Below are 18,768 nucleotides of genomic sequence, written 5' to 3' on the forward strand. Positions count from 1 at the left end.
GATATAACCATTCAAATTTTGTACTCCATAACGTTGTACCTCATTTATCTAAATTTTTGCTTTACTATAGTTTGAAGTCAAGTCAGTGCAGCTATCTACGAACAGTCTATGTTACTTCTACAATGTTCTTTGAATAGTTGTATCATGGACCATAGTTGTGTTCCAGGACCATAGTTATGGGAAATGACAGTATCATAGTATTTGAGTAAAGTTAGAATATCATGCCAACCTTTAAAAATGTCGTATTTTAATAATGATAATAATAATAATAATAATAATAATAATAATAATAATAATAATAATCATAATAATTCTTTATTTATTTTACTTGCTTTTATGAAAATAGTTCCTCTCTAGTTAGGAACCACACCTTTAACTTACATTACATGAGTGTGCCATGAGATTTCAAATTTTACAAATTTAGTGTGCTACATGTTGTAAAAGGTTGAAAAACGCTAGGCTAAGGTATAAAAAAACTCTGATTCACAATAACTCGACTCATCACTCAATCCAGAACAGCATGTAGACTAAACAACTTACTTCCACTCCAGTCAAAAAGACAATGTACAATGCCTCTCAAGCCAGCGATAAATCTGTATTATTAACATTTTCATGTTGGCATTACCAGAGCAGTGACATATTTGCGATATATCACACGAAGCACGTTCAGTTTCAAAGAACGTCATTCGATCGGCACATCTTGTGGTTTTAAAAAGATTTAAAACTGTCCATAACTTTTCAAATGAAAACCTGGACCTTTTCACAAAACTCATCCAATACATACAACGTGTAAACGAACAAAGTTTGAAATAATAACAGTAATAAGCCTAAGTAAAAGTATTAAGAAGGGAGTTTTGCACGTGCTTTCCAATATCAGTCATAGATATTTCTAGAACAGAGTGTAGTGGTAGACTCACCTCCTCACGGTACACCCTTAGATAATGAAATCCTTTTTCGGCAAAGTAGTCTACCAACACGCAGCCATACAATGTAATCCAAATATAAATTTTGAAACTGAAGAAGCAGCAATTGGGACAAAAGAAAATCAGAGGTCAGAGGTGTACTTAAAAACCCAACAGAGCTTTCTAACCTTGGAGTAATTATTAATTACTACGGTTTAAACAAATTTAAGATTTATTTAAAGTTTTGAAGGATATCAGTTCGAGACATCAAACACAAATTATAACTTCCTGAATTAAAGGAAACTCAACTAATAAAACAAAATCCCCTAAATTTATTTGGTACTGAATAATATATAACATTAACAGAAAATGTTACGAAACCTCATACTACTCCAGACATTTTAAAATCGTTACTATTAGAAATTATAAATTTAAATTGTCCTGTCAGTGAGTATCAACATATTTTTAGAGATGGAACTTGTTTACCAAATCATGGAGATACCAGTGCTGATGCAATATGTTTCCTTTTTTTCCTTTTACAGAGGATTAATTTTAACATTAAATTTTAGCTATTCTTTCAAACTTACAAAATTTCCTGTATCATATTGATAAATTTGAGAAGGCAATGGTATTACCATAATCAAAAGCAGTCATTCTTATTATAGCATAGGATGTAACAGCAAAAAACTTCAGTATTCTGGAGTGTCGTAAAATTTTAAGAAAACTGGTCAAATTAAGTGAACAATTACTAGGATGTCTGCATGTTATGAGTGGGAGATAATGAGGCAGCTGATTTCTTGTGACCAAGAAAGGCAGCAAAATTATTCCAATTGCTGTGTCTTACCACTCTCTTAAAATAATAATAAGATCAGAATACAACAATTTAATAATAAAATCACTACCGGTATGCTTTTAAATCAAATTTTAATAAAATGGACGATATTATGCCGTACACATAATTTAAAAATTGACTCACACGAAAATCAGTGGTGACAACATTCAGATTACTTGCAGGCCATGATTGTCTCAATAAAAATTTACACAGAATTGTTATTGCAGAATCTACTACATGCCCTTTCTGTAATCCTAACGAAGATAAGGATCAAGATCATCATTTTCACTGTGCAACTTTTACTCAATTTTCCAGTCTTCCTGCTAAATATTGGAGTGCAAGACAGCGAACGATATTACTGTCAACTATTCAACATTAGATACCAACCAACGAATCAACCAACATCTAACAGGAGACTTTGGATTTACTTACTACAACCCCATTATGATACTTTACACAAACTACCGTATGTAATGCTTAAAAATATTGAAATTAAGATATTAATGCGAAATATTTTTAAATTATATCATATACTTCAGAACTAACAAGCATACATTCTCATGGGGGCAGATAAAAAAGTTTTTTTTTTCTTCCACCATGTTAATAATGTCAAAACAAGTGCTTATACAAATTTTGGCCACTCGAGCACAATTACGAATGCCATAAAAATAAGCTTCCCTGGGGCCATTTGCATAAAGAAAACACAATCTCATGGAAAGATTTATTGGAACAGATACAGCAATTGTTGAGATATTTTTCAACATATTCCCCACCGAAATTGAGACTTTTTCATACCATGGAATCAACTTTTGTATCCCTGTGTCATAGAAGTCTGCTGCCTGGAAACAGAACCAGTGTGTGACAGCTATCTGCATCTTTGTCGATCCCATGGTATGACAAATGTCTCAATTTCAGTAGGGAATATGTTGAAAAATAGCCCAAGAGTTGTCGTATCTGTTCCAATAAATTTTTCCAATGAAATTGAGTTTTCTTTCTGTAAATGGCCCCAGAGAAACTCATTTTTAGGGCCCTCATAATTGCACTCAAGTGACAAAATTTCTACAAGCACTTATTTTGACATTATTAACATGGTGGAAGAAAAAAAATAACGTTTTTATCTGCCCTCATGAGAATGTTTGCTTGTTACTTATTTACAAATGGCTTTTAAGGAACCCGCAGGTTCATTGCCGCCCTCACATAAGTCCGCCATCAGTCCCTATCCTATGCAAGATTAATACAGTCCCTATCATCATATCCCACCTCCCTCAAATCCATTTTAATATTATCCTCTAATCTACGTCTCGGCCTCCCTAAAGGTCTTTTTCCCTCTGGTCTCCCAACTAACACTCTATATGCATTTCTGGATTCGCCCATACGTGCTACATGCCCTGCCCATCTCAAACGTCTGGATTTAATGTTCCTAATTATGTCAGGTGAAAACAATGCGTGTAGTTCTGCGTTGTGTTTGCTTGGAAGAGTAAATAATCTAACAAGTTTATTCCATAATAATATTCAAATACTAATAATCGCCAATAAGACTGTTACGTCAACAGCAATAGAGAATAAGGTTCAGTTTAGTTTTAAATGGAACAAACGTTTTACATGTCATTGTGTTCGCACTGTGTTATGTTACTGCTTTTGTAATACCGTATTTACTCGACTATAAGATTCCATCACTTACAGTACTATCTTACTTTTTGAAAGTCAAAATATAAAATTTTGTAATAACTTCGTTTTAATTATAAATATCGTATCTATATTAAAAATAAAATAGCGAACTTTTAATTGCCTTCTAAACCAACTAATATTATGAAGCTCGCCTATGAAGTCCCTCTACCAATTTTAGAAGTAAAATTAGAGAAAAAAAGTGGCGGGTGAGGTCTTATAGCCGAATAAATATGGTATAGTGTGTACATAGTTAATAGCCGAGGCATTAGATAATGCATACATGAGTAAATTACTATTACAAAGGCAGTGGTTGTGACGTTTGATATTAGAAAGAAAGTGTCACTTGTGTATGACTGATTTGCAGTTTTACAGTAAGTTTTTCCTGCTTATTGTACACTATATTTAAGGAAATATAGGAGTTTGTTTATTGATTAGGTCTTCTCAGATGCCATTCCAATCACAAGAACGGTAACATATGTCTACCAATAATGCATTTGCATTTTTAACTTATTACACATGAGGTAAAAACAGGCAAGAGGAAATTCAAAGGTATATTTTTAAAAAGAATAGTATATGAATGAATGGTTGTCTACTCCATATGACATGGCTCGGCTCGATGCAGTGATGAAATTGTTCCCATACTCTTGTCAGCATAATTTAAATTTATCATTTCTAATTTATATTTGTATCTTGTTATGTTCTTTGTATTGTGTTTTATATTTTTATTTTTTGTGTAAAATGTGTCTGTTCAATTTTGTATTGTACCAACGTTACCACTGGGTATCTATTTGTCCAATCATATTGCAATAAATCCATTCATTCATTATTAATCTAGTTTGGTGAAACTAGCCCATGGCATCCAGCAGCTAATTCCTTCCACAATAGGCGGACTTATGGGGGGAGGGCATGGGGGGCACTGCCCCCCCCCCAAACTTGTCTGAATGTTAGAAAATACTGAATTCAAAAGATATATTTTGCTTTTGTTTATTATTAAGTTTCTGTGCTTAAATTTATGAATTAATGTCTTCAGATCATGTGTCTGGACTATAATAGGCTATTTATTTTAAATTTCTGAATGTATAAGAATTCCTATACCTCATTTGAGGAATGGAAGCACTGAAATGTTTCTTTTGTAACAGCCTGTACTCAAGTGTTAGAAGTGTAAAGGCTGCCACTTGGAGAACTGTGAATAACATACTGCAAAACAATGCAGAAAAAAAAAGAAAAGTGATTCCGGTGTGTAAACTTAAAGACGAGATTAAATAAAATAGAGTTTACATTTCATAATTATGATATCTTCAGGAAGGTAAGCTTGATATAAAAAAGTTTCTGTTAGCACTGTTATGTAGTTTTAATGATGCATGCATATGTTTCTTTATGAGAGATAAAAAGAGGAAGATTGTTTTAAGTTATGCCCTACTAGCCGTACCCGTGCGCTCCGCTGCACCCATTAGAAATAAATATAAAGTAATTACATAATTAAAATAGGACATTTGATCCAGGGAACATTCATGTTTGATAGAAGGATAAATCGTTTAATATGTTACTTAATTTAAATTGCATCCAAATAATTAAAATGCGATCATTTTGGTCCAGAGACACTCATTTGCTGCAATGACAATTCCTTTAACATGTTTATTAATTTTTATTACATGCAACCATAGTTTAATGAAGATTGACATCATTTAGATTATTATATCAGAAGTTACTGTAATAACATTATAGCATTATGTCCATCTAGAGAAACTACACTTTCCAATGGTGAAATAATAATTAATTATACAAATCGGTTAATTTAGCTTCCGATATTACTTCATACAAACACAGAAACATTCTCTGTAGGCTATCTTTCATAGCTTTCGATTGTTGCTGTCCAAGGCCCCTTATAAACGAAGTCATTTGTTTTTTAATTCATTACACGGCCTTAGATGGCAGTTATTGTAATTTTAAAACTCATTTATCTCATTAAATATCAGTCCTATCAAAATTTTTCAAGGAATAAAACTTATCGCAAATAATTTTTAAAGAAACTTTTGTTATGTAACATTTTTCACAAAAATCAATAATAAGAGAGATATTTCGATTTATTTAATTCAGGCCCCCTTATAACCCCCCTTTTAAATAATGTATTTTCAATGCCATACAGCCTAAAATCTAAGTTACAACGAACTTAATTTATATTCCAATTTTCATCGAAATCCGTTCATCCATTATCGCGTGAAAAGGTAACAAACATACAGACAGACAGACAGACAGACAGACATACAAACAAAAATTTCAAAAAAGCGATTTTCGGTTTCAGGGTGGTTAATTATATATGTTAGGACCAATTATTTTTGGAAAATCGAAAATTACCAGAAAAATTTCGGCTACAGATTTATTATTAGTATAGATTATAATTTATAGTTGACCTACAGTTCAACAACTCGGTCCGAAACATCACGGATATGGATGTAACACTATAAGAAACATGCTAACAGAAACTTTCTTATATGAAGCTTACTTTCCTGATGATATCATATGAAATGTAAATTCTAATTATTTTATTTAATCTCGTCCTTAAGTTTAAACATTATACTGGGATCACTTTTCTTTTTTCTGCATTGTTGTGCAGTATGTTATTCATACGTCTCCAAGTGGCAGCCTGAACACCTGTGGACTTCTAACATAGACTGTTACAAAAGGAACATTACAGTGCTTCCATTCCTCAAATGAGGTATAGAAATTCTCATACATTCAGAAATTTAAAATAAATATTATAATCCAGACACATGATCTGAAGACATTAATTCGCCAATTTCAGCACAGAAACTTAATTATAAACAAAAGCAAATATGATCTTTTGAATTCAATATTTTCTAATGTTAATTAAAAAAAGATTTTCTAATGTTAATTAAAAAAAGGGTTCAGACAAAGGGTTCAAAAACTCCGCCTATGCTTGCACAGGATAGGGCCTGATGGTGGGCTTATGTGAGGGCAGCAATGAACCTGCGATTTCCTTAAAAGCCATTTGTAAGTTGTAAGATATATCACAAGACTTTTGTCACTCAATTATTTCGTTCTTCCATGAATCAGATCCAGTGCTTTATTCTTTTGGCATTTCCTTCTCCTACCATATTGTCTTCAACAAAACATATTTCCATCCACATATATTTGCCTTCCGTCCACACCTGTGGAATAACGGTTAGCGCATCTAGCAGCAAAACCATGTGGCCCGGGTTCGATTCCCGGTCGGGGCAAGTTACCTGGTTGAGGTTTTTTCCAGGGTTTTCCCTCAACCCAATATGAGCAAATGCTGGCAAACTTTCGGTGTTGGATCCCGGACTCATTTCACTGGCATTATCACCTTCATCTCATTCAGAAGCTAAATAACCTAAGATGTTGATAAAGCATCATAAAATTACCTACAAAAATAAAAATAAATATTTGCCTCCCTTTTTCATAAGTTCCACGGCAGATATACGAACAGAATTGAATATATTTAATTTTATAAAAAGAAAAAAAAAATTAAGACTACTGTACACATTTTAAGAATGGCAATAGAAACACTCCTTCTCAACGAAAAAAAAAAATGCTCAATTATAAACCCAGAGAACATCTACATGTCCGACTCCCTTAAATTAGATGCGAAGACGAATTCTCTTAAATTTGGAAAGATGATAAGCCCACACAGATGATGATGGTGGTGGAAGTGATGATTGTAATGATGAGGATGAGGAGGAGGAGGAGGAGGATGATGATGATAATGATGATGACGATCATGATCATGATATGATGATAATGAGAAACATTTACCTATAGTAACCATAAGTTGTACCCGAATTCAACAATAGAAGACTTACCTAGACATGCAGGACATAGTCGTTTTGGATGACGTATACCACCAGTTTTCAAACCAATTTCTATCAATACCATACCAAATATTAAATAGCCTATTCCAGCTCCTATAGACACTGCGACAGTGAAATATCCATTGTATGTCATAACACACAACATAAGTATGTAAGACATCACAATCTGTATAACATACCATCCAGTCTCACGAGCAAGAATTAACAGTCTGAAAATATGACAAAAAAAAAAGTCATTGATTAAAGTTCACGTTAACACTTTGTTTCTTAAAAACATAAAATTACTTAGTCACACATTAAAAAGTGTTAAAATTTTAAAAAAGGTATATACCTTCGACAGACAGAGTAGTTCAAGAGACACTGATGAAGACGTAACATCACATCGAAACAGGCTGTCTGTCGAAGGTATATTCCTTTTTTTAAATTTTAACACTTTTTAACTTGTGACTAAGTAATTTTATGTTTTTTAAAAAAAAGTGTCAGCATTAATCTGTAAATGAACTTAATTTAATAACAGTGTAGTATAATTTAATGAGATTGAAACATTGGGAATGGAAAAACAGAGAATAATGGAGAAAGGTTATAGAATGCAGAAAATTGAGTATTGGAAAATGTCCCAGGACATCGTGAAACCTGATGAAAATGAATAAATAAATGAATAAATGAATGCAGAGATAAATAAATAAATAAATAAAACAATTTAATATAATCAAACAGTCGTTGTTCCTGCAATAACTCCTATGTGACATTTATCGATTTTCAGATTTTTGCTCTATTAAATAACTTAAATATTGATGCAGCAAATAATAAAACCTCCTATATTTAATTATATTTCTTTGTTTCGAAAATGTAAGAATTCACAGTCTATGTATGGCTGCCATAGGATGAATAAATGTGTTTTTCCTTCCTACTGAAAGATTTTATATTTTACACATAGGAGTTATTGCAGGAACAACGACGACACATGATTTAGAATGTGAGTAACAGGGCCTAGTGAGGACTAGTATTAGATAATTAGAGAACCAAACATCATAAAACATTGCAATGAATGGAAGTATTTGGAAATGGAACCTGTAATGTGCAATAAACAAAACAACCAACTTAAAAGCGATAATTAACATTAAATTGAATTTGTGGGACAAAACCACTGCCAAGAGAAGAATCACATATAATGAAATATCAAAGTTAAAAATATTACTCATGGAATATAAAAATCAGAAACGAAAATAAACCAACTGCAGTAAAAATATCGTTAGAACAGCAAGAATAGCATCAAGAGAAAAAATATGTAATGATAGGAAAAATTATAGTTAACAATGCCAGGAACTAAACAACAGAAAAAACACAAACATGTTCGCTGGATGGATGTAAAAAGACTATCAGAACAAATTTTGGACTGGATTTCATGTCAGAAAGGGAAATACTCGAAACAGAGATGTTGAGATCGATTTCACAATACCAGCAGAAGAAGAAAAATAAGACAGACAGACATTAGAGGAGAGTACAATGCTCACTGCCGTGTAGGTAAAAAAAAAAAAATCAATCTCTCTCTCTCTCTCCCCCCTCCCCCTCCCTCCCCCCTCCCTCTCTCTCTCTCTCCTCACAATCCTCACCCTCCCCTTCTTCTTTCTATCTCCCTCCCTCATTCCTCCGTCCCTTTCAATGCTAGATATCTTCGTTCCTAAACCATTTGGAGCAGGTTTACATACAAAATAATAGTTTTGTCTGCATTCAATATGCTACCAAAACATAAACTACAATAAATCAGCATAATTAAACAGTTTTTCAGCATCATCAAATCACTCGGTAGAGACGTTCCACAACACAACTTAACCTGGTTTCAATACTCACGAACCTGGAATGATTAAGAACCTACATACACTTCTTAATATGAATTCAATTACCAAACATCATGATTGGATATACTGTACTATAATGACTTCACTTCAACCATTACTTTCTGTAATATGTAATTGATATATCATTATATATAGTCTCACTTAAATATTACTTAATTTAGTGTTTTTATGTTTTAATGCTACAATCTCCAACTAAACATGACAATGTAACTGTAAAATGTATATGACAGCAACACATTATTACACTTATCAACACATGCAGGACGTAATACAGTCACCCCATTTAACCATTATCTTATATTGGCATAATTTGGACAAAATCATCTTTACTGATGTTAAAATATCTTAAAAATGTTTTTCATGATCTTAACTACTTTACAATGTTAGAATAGTTACATTGACAGTGAGTTTCACTTGAGAATTTTTATGTAAAAAAGGGTAACTTAAATGCAACCTAACACCAATATGTTATCATATAACAAATCTAATGTGTTCACTATGTAATTATTTCAAACCTGAAGACGACCGCCTGTGGTCGAAAAGGTTAGTTGGATTGTATTCAATGACATCATAATTAATTTGTTACATTAATAAAAATTAAGTTCAGTGACTGATTACCATTCATTGTTAAGATATACAGCTACTTGACTTATCGAAAAACATGTCTTTGAGATTATAAAATTAAATGATGCCTTTGCAGCATCTCACGACAATAGGAGGATCATCTTGCAGTAAGATAAGATAACCAAATTACATTATGCTTTTATAGCAGCTCACAACACTAGGAGCATAATTTTGCAGTAAGGTAAGGTTAGCAAATTAATAACTGATGCCTTTGCAGCAGCTCACGACAATAGGAGGATCATCTTACAATAAGTTAAGGTGAACAAATTAATTCATAGCTTTGCAGTAGTTCACGACAATAGAAGAATCATCTTGCAGTAAGGAAGGCAAATTAACTGAAGCCTTTGCAGCAGCTCAAAACAATAGGAGAATCATCTTGCAGTAAGGTAAGGTTAGCAAATTAATAATTGATGCCTTTACAGCAGCTCACAATAGGAGGATCATCTTACAATAAGTTAAGGTAAACAAATTAATTCATACCTTTGCAGTAGCTCACGACAATAGGAGGTTATCTTATAATAAGTTGAGGTAAACAAATTAATTCATAGCTTTGCAGTAGCTCACGACAATAAGAGAATCATCTTGCAGTAAGGAAAGCAAATTAACTGAAGCCTTTGCAGCAGCTCACAACAATAGGAGAATCATCTTGCAGTAAGGTAAGGTTAGCAAATTAACAATTGATGCCTTTGCAGCAGCTCTCGACAATAGGAGGATCATCTTACAATAATTTAAGGTAAACAAATTAATTCATATCTTTGCAATAGGAGGATCATCTTACAATAAGTTAAGGTAAACAAATTAATTCATAGCTTTGCAGTAGCTCACGACAATAGGAGAATCATCTTGCAGTAAGGAAAGCAAATTAACTGAAGCCTTTTGCAGCAGCTCACAACACTAGGAGAATCATCTTGCTGTAAGGTAAAGTTAGCAAATTAATAATTGATGTCTTTGCAGCAGCTCACGACAATAGGAGGATCATCTTACAATAAGTTAAGATAAACAAATTAATTTATACCTTTGCAGTAGCTCACGACAATAGGAGTATCACCTTGCAGTATGGTAAGGTAAGCAAATTAATTGATGCCTTTGCAACAGCTCACGACAATAGGAGGATCATCTTACAATAAGTTAAGATAAGCAAATTAAAAGGTGCCTTTGCAGCGGCTCAGGGCATTAAGAGGATCATCTTGCAGTAGGATAAGCAAATTAATAATTGATGCCTTTTTAGCAGCTTATGGCAATAGAAGGACTATCTTGCAGTAAGGTAAGGTAAGCAAATTACACTGGTCAACAGATAAAATGTATCAGAGATGAAATTAGTCATTTCTTACTAATTTTGGGGTCCTAAAAACGAAAATGACCTTCATTTTGGTGGATTAGTTTTCATTTCGATTTTGCATAGCGTTTTTGCTCGAATTTCACGATTTTTCTCGAGAAGATATTTATTTACATTTTATATATTATTTATATTTATATGTATGTCGATAAACACTAAGAAATATATAAATATACAATGTACACATTTATAAATCAGTTATCACAAAATTACAAAATTTACTAATATGCCCTATTTAGCACCTAATGAGAGATATTTTTCATACAAGTACGCCTTCCTAAAATAATGACTCAAAATGAACTAAATTATTATCTCATTGGGGACTTAGAACTACCTAAGAACAAGGCTGAGTTACTAGGGTCACGATTCAAGCAGTTTAAATAATTATCTTGAAAAACATTTTTAAATTACCGAATTTCGAGTTCGTCAGCATCACTTGGAAAGATTTTTTCTATGCAGAACAATCTTGTATTCTGATGGACTAATGGATGCCATGGGGATTCAACACATTGCTGACAAGTGGCGCCTTTTTATAGACTCATCCAAAGTCAGTCTTAAAGCAGTATTACTACATAATGGCAATAAATTATCAAGTATTCCAGTCGGACATTCAGTATCCATGAAAGAGACATATGATAACATTAAGCTATTAATTAACTGTTTGAATTATGATAAGTACAAGTGCTGTAAGGTAATTCGGGGGAAGACGCCACAACTAAGGTATTTCTTGGCTATACAACTCAAACCTGAAGTGATAAGCCAATACAAACAAATTTATCGTATTTTTCAATTATAATTTGCTCTGTATAATGATTGGTTCCTTTGCAAGTGCGTATATTGTTAACAATTTTTAATGTTAAAAGAACTCGCGTCAGGGTGGCATCTTCCCCCATATATACGGGGAAGATGCCACTTGGTATGGGGTAAGATGCAACAACATAGTAAATGGCATACATAAAATAAACATTGGAATATTTTATGTGTATTTTATTACAACTACAGAGAAACATCTATGAATTTAATTATAAACTTGTTTCATGATTATTTTGCAAAAATTGATCAATTAGGACACAATTCTGAATGTTAGTACGAGCCTGCACCACATTTCATACACTGCAAATTATCACCACTCCAATCTTCGTGCAAGGACTTCTTGCATGCGGTGCACTGAATCCAATCACACTTGGAACTTGTCTTAGCGTAAAAGTGTCCAGAACAAACAACAAAAATCATCTTCCTCATCAAAACTATTACCACTGTCATCGTGACTAATTTCGTCAGAAGAAGAAGAAGAACTTACAAATCTCTTTCTCTTTCTTGGTTGGGAAGGTTTATTTTTTTCTGGCCTTTTTCCGCATAGTTTCTCTTCTCTGTGGTGTAGTTGAGATGTACGCTGTTTGTTTTTTACGTGCAAAGAATTTAGATTTCCTTACTTAGGAATAGGGCTGATTGTTTCCAGAATTGAAATCCCGTTATCCGTTCTGGTGGAAGCAACTATTGATGTAGGTCTACTGCCACATGCTCCGCTAGTGGAAGGACCTCGTGAACATTTAGTAATGTTTGAAGATTCCATTCATCATTTCAGAGTTCTGTATGGAATGCCACACACCCTCGCTGCAGCCCATAACGATTTTTGTCCATACTTTAAATCTTCAGCAGCTCGAATTAAATTTTATTTTGACGAAGATGTCCAATCTGTTTTTATTTTGCAGTCTCAAGTCATCGTCTGCATAAAAATGAAATGTGAATTACATTTTTAATCATTGATACCTTTTGTAAAGTATCAGAGAACATGTAAAATAATATAATGCAAAATATTATCAAATAATAACCTTCCCAAAACATAATTTATGGGTTAAATAATGTATTTCTTAACCATGTTGCGTCTTCCCCCAGTTACAGGGGGAAGACGCCACTCACACTTACTTGCCTACTGCCGCAAGGTTGTTGCCGTAGCTGCATGTCTAGTGTGCGTAACAAAATGCACAACTCGTATGTAGCAGATATCCCATTTAAAATATAGCATCAGTCTATGAACCTTAAATATAAGCAACGAAATATTATAAAATGTGTACTCACCAGACTATATTTTCACAAGATCCAAAAGAATGGCGATGAAAGACGATAAAGTAAGACAAATGCACATGCTACGTGTCCACCCCGTCAACACTCTTCAAACTAGAGGATCCGCGCTGTCAATTGCTGACACATAACAGAACTGCAAAGAAAGTTACGTCTTCCCCCAACTGGCATCTTCCCCTGAATTACCTTATATGTTCAGATTTTAAAGTAGTTGCATTAATGTTAGGTCTTCATCAGGGTTACACAAAATACTGTTGTTTTTTATATGAGTGGGATAGTCGTGCAAGAGATATACACTATGTAAGTTGTGTTTCCTTGGGCAGAAGTTAGAACCAGGCATTAAAAATGTTATTTGTATGCCACTGATAGATGAGACCAAAATAATATTACCAGCGCTGCGTATTAAACTGGGATTTACGAAAAACTATGAATAGAGATGGAGAAGCTTTTAGGTCCGCTTTCATAAATTTCAACGACTCAGTGATTCTAGAATCAAAGTGGGAATCTTCATAGGTTTACAAATTAGAAAGTTAATGCTTGATGAACATTTTCATGAACTTCTAACAGGCAAGGAGAAAATCGCTTAGGAATCATTCCAGTTAGTTGTATATAATTTTCTTGAAAACAACAAAGCAACAAATTACAGGGAAATAGTGGACAATATGCTGCTGATGGCATACAATAGAATGGGGTGCAACATGTCTCTTAAAATACATTTCCTCCAGTTCCACCTGGACTTCTTTCCCGACAATCTCGGAAAAATTAGGCGTGAACACGGGGAATGTTTTCACCAAGATAGATAGACAGTGGGGTTTAAAAACGGTCCGTCAGCTACAATGGCTATTTGAGCCCTTAAGTTTTCACCAAGATATTGCTACTCTACAAAGAAGATATCAGGGTAAATGGAGCACTACTATGATTGCTGATTATTGCCGGTGAGTAATAAGAGATGCTCCAGAAGTAAAATATAGAAGAAAGGCTAAAAAACCACGTCTGTAAAGTATGTATTTAATAAGACATAATATTTAAAATTTCTAGAATTTTGGTTTTTATTGAATATCTTTTAAACTTGTACTTTATTGCTGCAGTATGAAGTTTCTGTCGTTATTTTTAACTGCTTTTATCGCAGGGTCCTTATTCTTCTGCTTTCAAGCTCCCCTTTGTGGACTTCCAGTAATTTAAAAAAACCGCATAGTAACATAAATATCCATTGGCCCCCAAATAGAAGTGTCCATAAGACCCAGGTAGCATGCATTAAAAAGTACACACTATAAACAAAGGATAAAGTTACATTCGGAAATCACACTTCAATATATGATGGTGGGGATTCTTAGCAGGAAAGTGAGTCACCATAACTTAACTCATTGCTTTACATGCAGAGTGACAAGACTTTAGCAACAGAATAGGAAATGTTATATGACTAAATTCAAAATGACAACGAACTCCACCCATATCCGAACCTTATTTCATTAAGGTAGTTGTCACAATAAAATTGTGAGGTTTTCAGGGAAAACAAAAAGCAAATGAAATTTATAGTTTTGTATTTTTTATTGATTATATTTGTGTTAAATTTACAAGAGAATTAAAATATAAAACAATGATTTTATGTTTTGAATGCAAGCTGAAAAATTATAAAATCGTTTTTTTTTAATTAGTAGGATTTTTTTTATTTAAAATTTTATCGAACATCCGTCCTTTGCTTTAAATCTTATTTTATTTTTGGACAGTAGTCCTTTACAGCCTTTTCTTAACATAGTAGCAATTCAATACCATATGAAAATTCGCGCATAAACCTTGTATATGCTCAAGATGGAATATTTAAAAATCGCACGAAGGGCTCAGATCAGAAGTGGACCAATTCCATATTCAACTAGAATGGGCTATTAGCTTGGCTTTTCGAGGGGTGGACCCGAGGTGTGCCCATATATTTAGACATGCTTCGGACCATTGTGCGCCATTTATATGTGATGAATGTCCAAGTCTGACGGGTGGCCTGGGTGGTATTCATGAATTCGATGCTGACAGATGGACTATCCTGTCTCAACCACTAATAAAGCCAGATCATGTCCGTATACGAGTAGCCTGATAAGTCCCAGGGCCTGGGGCCCCAAACCCTCCCTATATTAACATTGGAAACACATACAAGGCCTGTCTAAAATGTATCCGACCTTAAATTTTCCCGCGCAAAGTAGTGATTCTAAGGCGGCGCCACTGTGCACGGTGGAAGGAGGAACCGTAATGCGCATGCTTGAATTTTTCACCGCATTCGCTTGTGCCAGTCACTGGCTGGTGGTCGCCAAGTAAGGTGCTGTTCTAAGTGTTTGTCGGATTTAGTTTTCTCGCAAGATGACTGAACGAATTGAGCAAAGATACTGCATCAAATTTTGTCAAAAGCTTGGTGACTCTCAAAGTCAAACAATTCGTAAGATTCAGCAGGTGTTTGGGGAAGATGCGATGGGTGTAACACAAATTAAGGAGTGGTTCAACCGATTCAAAGATGGCCGCACATCAGCGGAGAGTGAGCAGCATTGTGGCAGGCCCCAAACTGCTCGGAGTGCAGCTGTTGTTGAGAGGGTGCGAAATTTGGTGATGGCAGATCGTCGTTTGACCGTGCGGGAGATTGCCGAAGAGGTTGGAGTGAGTAAAGATTCTGCACATGCAATTTTGCGTGATGATTTGAACATGAACCGAGTGGCTGCGAAATTCGTGCCCAAGTTGTTGTCCCCGGAACAAAAAGACCTCCGTCGTGACGTTGCACAGGACCTTCTAGACACCGCCAAAACTGATCCTGGGTTTCTGAACACCGTGATAACTGGAGATGAGTCATATGTGTACATGTACGACCCAGAAACAAAAAGACAGTCGTCGCAATGGAAGCATCCCGAGTCTCCAAGGCCGAAGAAAGCGCGGCAGGTGCGAAGCAAAATCAAGGTGATGCTGACTGTTTTTTTGATGTCCGTGGAATTGTGCATCACGAATACACACCAGAAGGACAAACGGTGACAAAGGAGTACTATCACGATGTTCTCCAGCGACTCCGTGATGCAGTTCGGTGCAAAAGACCAGACATGTGGACGGCAAACAACTGGCACTTGCATCACGACAACGCCCCCGCACATTCATCCCAATTGATCCACACTTTCTTGGCCAAACATGGAATTACAACCGTTCGCCAACCTCCCTACTCTCCAGACCTGGCTCCTTGCGACTTCTGGTTGTTTCCAAAATTGAAGACACCACTGAAAGGATCCCGTTTTGAGAGTAGAGAAGAGATAATGCGGAACGCGACGACGGAGCTGAACACCATTCCAAAAGAAGACTTCCAGAGGTGTTTCCGGCAGTGGAAGGATCGGTGGGCTAAGTGTATGCAAGCACAAGGGGCCTACTTTGAAGGAGATTAGGGTCCCAACCCCGTCAGGTATTTGAAATATTTTTTCTGGCTAAAGGTCGGATACTTTTTAGACAGGTCTCGTATTATCCCCAAGACTTTACACCAGATTATTTTTACTATTGCAGATGACAGATGAAATGAGGGGCAGGTGGAGTGTGCTGGTGGAAAGCTAGAGAGACACGGGAGTGCCCAGAGAAAAACCCTCTGCAATGTCTACTTTGTCCACAATAAATTCCATGACTGCCTGGCCGAGGATCGAACCTGAACCACCTGAATGGAAGACTAGCATGGTAGCACCTGAGTCACAGATGTGGCAGAGTGGATTGTTACATGAGACAGTCTAGTGATTACTGTACCTTGCAGACCAGAGTCCTGCATTTACTATTTCGCTCGAGCGTGAGAAAATGATCATGTAGTTGGCTATTAAACCACTAGATGCTAGAGACGAGCAAAACACATTCGTAACAGTTGTCCAGGTAAACTTGGATGAGGAACTAGACATGTTGTGGAGACTAACCTTATAAGCCACAAATACAAATTAAGGAAGCCATTAGACCTCAAAAGTGATGTGTGGGAAAAATTTGTTATAGAATGAACATGTCACTATATTTAATTTTGTTGCTCTCACAAGCAAACATTCTGATGGGGGCAAATAAAAAAGTTATTTTTTTTTCTTTCACCATGTTAATAATGTCAAAAGAAGTGCTTATACAAATTTTGGTCATTATTAAAAAAAAATTAACTTTTTTATCTGCCCCATCAGAATGTTTGCTTGTCAGTTATTATTCTTGTATCATAATCTTCAAACCAAATGGTAGGTATTTATTCTGGTATTATGTCTATTTTTTTTTCCAAAGACTTTCAAATATTTAGGATTCAAACTTACTAGTGATGGTCGGATGGAAACTGAAATCAGAGAAAGGATTGTAAAAGGAAGATCAATGATAAAAAGATTAAACGGAATCCTGTGGGACAAAAAGATCTTTAAAACAACAAAAATAAACATATACAAACCATTAGTTCGAAGCATGACAATCTATGGAGTAGAAGTGTGGGTATTAAATTAAAAATTTAAATCTAAATTCGAATCCATACAAATTAATTTTCTCAGAAGGTCTGCTCAATGTTCAAAATTGGATAAAGTGCGAAATGAAGGATAAAAATGGAACATCAAAATTCTATAGTTGACTATATTCATAGCAAACACTTAACCCAGTACGATCATGTTTAGAGAATAGACTGCAAAGACAGATATTGGAATGGATCCCTGAAAGCTGGGGAAGGAAGAGAAGACCACGGACGACATGGATGGAGGAGATCCATAAAACTATACAACGCAAAAGGTTTGCAGAAGAAGACTGGAAAGATAGAACAGAATGGAGAATAAAAATTTGGTCACAGGAAGATGCTTACGCATTGTTAATTTTCATCGATAAAATTTGAAATAAAGAGAATCAAGTAAAATTGAGTTCAAAATATAGTAAACAGAATGACAATTCAGGACGAACGTAAATATTATCGTTGATCAATTGTCCGAAGACAGGTTTGAACCTCACATGTGACACCAATAAGGCATCACTCATGAGGCGACTAAGTCAGGAGATAATGGTGTAGGACGTAAATATTATTGTTACATTATTTTATCCTTCATTATTCCACAGAATATATCTAACTCATTAAGTCCAGTAAAGATTACTATAGTCTATGCCTCATCTCATCTCACCAAAAAATTGTGTAACACTTGACTTGTTCCATATATTAAAGCTTCAATGCTAATGTATAGTCTGTGGAATATGATAAATGAAATAAAATGAAATGTGCGCTTCCAATTAAAAATTCCATTTTCTTCCTACAAATGTCTATCTATGCAAGCATAATTCGCTCGTCAACATGGTTTAGAGTGCTCTTCGCTCGAAGGAAACACCCTTGAGTGCAGGACCTTCGAACGAATACGAGTGAGCGAAAAATTTGTATTGCAGTACTCTGTTGCAGACTCACAATTAAACTTTACTATGGATTTGGTTCACTAGTGCTATAAATAACTACAGTATTATTAATATAAAACTAGCCAAGAGTACAAATAATCCAGTTCACTTCAGTTCTCAGCCTTTCATTGTCTTGAAGAAAGTTTAGTTCATCTATGATTAGGCTATATACTTGCTTCTCCATAAATCAGAGCAGTGCATTAGAGACAATGGTGTGCGGTGAAATTTTATGTGAGGG

General features: G+C 34.8%; 1 protein-coding gene across 7 annotated transcripts in view; it reads right to left on the minus strand.

Moving 5' to 3' along the window:
* LOC138709184 (protein SLC31A2-like) overlaps window positions 1-18,768 on the minus strand; it is a 152,002-nt gene that overhangs the window by 20,982 nt on the left and 112,252 nt on the right. For 6 of the 7 annotated variants that reach the window (XM_069839757.1, XM_069839756.1, XM_069839755.1 and 3 more), the window contains one exon: window positions 7,245-7,462. The exons of the other annotated variant lie outside the window; for it this stretch is intronic. In XM_069839757.1, coding sequence (XP_069695858.1) covers window positions 7,245-7,462 — 218 coding nt within the window. The remainder of the gene's footprint in view (window positions 1-7,244; window positions 7,463-18,768) is intronic. 7 annotated transcript variants of the gene reach the window in all.

Source organism: Periplaneta americana, chromosome 11 (genome assembly GCF_040183065.1).
Source record: "Periplaneta americana isolate PAMFEO1 chromosome 11, P.americana_PAMFEO1_priV1, whole genome shotgun sequence".
Lineage (NCBI taxonomy): Eukaryota > Metazoa > Arthropoda > Insecta > Blattodea > Blattidae > Periplaneta > Periplaneta americana.